Genomic DNA, 3,200 nt, shown 5'->3' with positions numbered 1-3,200 from the left:
GATTGCTAGGTCAAATGGTATTTCTCTTTCTAGATCCTTGAGGAATTGCCACACTGTCTTCTGCAATGGTTGAACTAATTTACACTCCCATCAACAGTGTAAAAGCATTCCTATTTATCCACATCCTCTTCAGCATCTGTTGTCTCCAGACTTTTTAATGATAGCCATTCTAATTGGCATGAGGTGGCATCTCAATGTGGTTTTGGTTTGCATTTCTCTAATGGCCAGTTATAATAAGCATTTTTTCATATGTTTGTTGGCTGCATAAATGTCTTTTGAGAAGTGTCTGTTCATATCCTTTGCCTACTTTTTGATGGGGTTGTTTTTTTCTTATAAATTTGTTTAAGGTTTTTGTAGATTCTGGATATTAGCCCTCAATAGAATGGGAGAAAAATTTTGCAATCTTTTTTCTTAAGATTTTTGATCTTAGGGTTTTTTTTTTTCTGGTGGTTGTTTTCATTTTGCTTTATTTTTTCTACTGTTGAGTAATTTAAATGATTGTTTTAAAATAACTGTTATCAAATAGAAACCATTTGATAATTATTTGCAAAAGACTATATAATTTATTTACTAAGAAAATATCACATAGTATTAGGTGTGTCTGGAGCATTTAAGAAAAATATTCTTCAGTGATCATCTAGAGCCAAAGTCCATTTTTATTTCATTTCATGATGTTTCTGAAATGCTATGATAAATAATATGTTTTAAAAGTATAACAATATTTCTGTGATTTCAGGAATATTTGGCTTTGACATGTAAACTTTAGTGCCAATAACTATATTTTCATAGTTTAATTGATTTCTATTGTTACATAACAAATACCCCTAAACTTAGTGGCTTAAAACAACAAATGTTTATTATCTCACAATTTCTGAAATTCAGGAATTTAGAAGTGAGTTAGTTGTGTGGTTGTGGCTCAGGGTCTCTTATGAGATTGTAATTAAGATGTTCCTTGGAGCTGCAGCCAATTAAGTCTTGACTGTGCGTGGAGTATCTCCTTCAAACCTCACTCACATGGCTATTGTCAGAAGACCTCTGTTTTTTGAAATGTGACCATCTCCGTAGGATTGGTCACAATGTACAGCAGTCTTTTCCCCAGAATGAGCAAACTCACAGAGGGAGAGAGAGAGAAAGACAGGGAGGATGGGGCAGGGGGGAAAGAGAGCGAGAGAGAGAGAGCGAGAGCGAGAGCGAGAGTGAGCATGAGCAGGAAGCCATAGTACCTTTTATGACTTCTTTTAAAAATTTTATTATTTTTTGCTTCTCTCCCGGGCGGCTTACTTTGCGGCAGCGCCGAGAACCCTACTCCCTTTCTTTGTGGAATCACCATGGCGGCTGGGACCCTGTACACGTATCCTGAAAACTGGAGGGCCTTCAAGGCCCTCATCGCTGCTCAGTACAGCGGGGTTCAGGTCCGCGTGCTCTCCGCACCACCCCACTTCCACTTTGGCCAAACCATCCACACCCCTGAGTTTCTCCGCAAATTTCCTGCCTGCAAGGTTCCAGCATTTGAGGGTGACGATGGATTCTGTGTGTTTGAGAGCAATGCCATTGCCTACTGTGTGAGCAATGAGGAGCTGCGGGGAAGTACTCCAGAAGCAGCAGCCCAGGTGGTGCAGTGGGTGAGCTTTGCTGATAGTGACATAGTACCCACAGCCAGTACCTGGGTGTTCCCCACCCTGGGCATCATGCACCACAACAAACAGGCCACTGAGAATGCAAAGGAGGAAGTGAGGCAAATTCTGGGGCTGCTGAATGCTCACTTGAAGACGAGGACTTTTCTGGTGGGCGAACAAGTAACATTCGCTGACATCACAGTTGTCTGCACTTTGTTGTGGCTTTATAAACAGGTCATAGAGCCTTCTTTCTGCCAGGCCTTTCCCAATACCAACCGCTGGTTCCTCACCTGCATTAACCAGCCCCAGTTCCGGACTGTCTTGGGAGAAGTGAAACTGTGTGAGAAGATGGCCCAGTTTGATGCTAAAAAGTTTGCAGAGAGCCAACCTAAAAGGGACACACCACGGAAAGAGAAGGGTTCACGGGAAGAGAAGCAGAAGCCCCAGGCTGAGCGGAAGGAGGAGAAAAAGGCAGCTGCCCCTGCTCCTGAGGAGGAGATGGATGAATGTGAGCAAGCACTGGCTGCTGAGCCCAAGGCCAAAGACCCCTTTGCTCACCTGCCCAAGAGTACCTTTGTGTTGGATGAATTTAAGCGCAAGTACTCCAACGAGGACACACTCTCTGTGGCACTGCCATATTTCTGGGAGCACGTTGATAAGGATGGCTGGTCCCTGTGGTACTCAGAGTATCGATTCCCTGAAGAACTCACTCAGACCTTCATGAGCTGCAATCTTATCACTGGAATGTTCCAGTAACTGGACAAGCTGAGGAAGAATGCCTTCTCCAGTGTCATCCTCTTTGGAACCAACAATGGCAGCTCCATTTCTGGAGTCTGGGTCTTCCGAGGCCAGGAGCTTGCCTTTCCGCTGAGTCCAGATTGGCAGGTGGACTACGAGTCATACACATGGCGGAAACTGGATCCTGGCAGCGAGGAGGCCCAGACGCTGGTTCGAGAGTACTTCTGGGAGGGGGCCTTCCAGCATGTGGGCAAAGCCTTCAATCAGGGCAGGATCTTCAAATGAACATCTCTTGCCATCGCCTCGCTGCCTGCACCTGCCCTTCAGGGAGATGGGGGTCATTAAAGGAAACTGAACATTGAAAAAAAAAATTATTATTTTTTTTTAATTGTACTTTAGGTTCTGGGGTACATGTGCATTATAGATTCAAGAAGTATACAGTATCACTTCTGTTTTATTCTATATGGTAGACAAATTAATTCTGAAGCAACATGGAAGGGGAATACATAGAGTGTGACTACCAAGAGATGAGGGCCATTGGGGACCATCTTAGAAGCTAGTGACAACACATAACATATAAGTCAAATCCAAGCAGAACCACTAGGAGTGTTGTAGCACAAGGGATCTATTCTGGTCTTATGTTTTCTGCAAATGTGGAAGCTGTTTAAACAGTTTGTGTAAGACTCCTGCTTCTGGTGTTGTGCCTAAAGTTAGCAAGACCCATAGTCAAGAAGGAAAGATGGGCTTGAAATGGGAGGGGACAAAGGCAAACTAGAACTCATAAAAAAAGCTACAATTCACAAGGACAAACTGAAACCTGTGAGGACAATTTGGAAGAATTGAAGA

The 3,200-nt window shown here is 43.4% G+C and overlaps 1 protein-coding gene across 1 annotated transcript; it reads left to right on the top strand.

Moving 5' to 3' along the window:
* Positions 1 to 1,285: 1,285 nt before the first annotated feature.
* LOC101036281 (elongation factor 1-gamma-like) lies at positions 1,286 to 2,725 on the top strand. Its single transcript, XM_010334849.3, has one exon. It carries the CDS (start codon positions 1,329 to 1,331, stop codon positions 2,370 to 2,372), a length of 1,044 nt encoding a protein of 347 aa, XP_010333151.2. The 5' UTR covers positions 1,286 to 1,328; the 3' UTR covers positions 2,373 to 2,725.
* Positions 2,726 to 3,200: the final 475 nt, after the last annotated feature.

The sequence above is a fragment of the Saimiri boliviensis genome, chromosome X (genome assembly GCF_048565385.1).
Source record: "Saimiri boliviensis isolate mSaiBol1 chromosome X, mSaiBol1.pri, whole genome shotgun sequence".
NCBI lineage: Eukaryota > Metazoa > Chordata > Mammalia > Primates > Cebidae > Saimiri > Saimiri boliviensis.
Note: the sequence above shows the minus strand (reverse complement) of the source record. Positions and strands in the feature narration are given on the sequence as shown.

What these genes read in the sequence shown, in the direction of transcription:
- LOC101036281 (XM_010334849.3), top strand. Translation starts at nt 1,329, where the DNA reads ATGGCGGCTGGGACCCTGTACACGTATCCTGAAAACTGGAGGGCCTTC.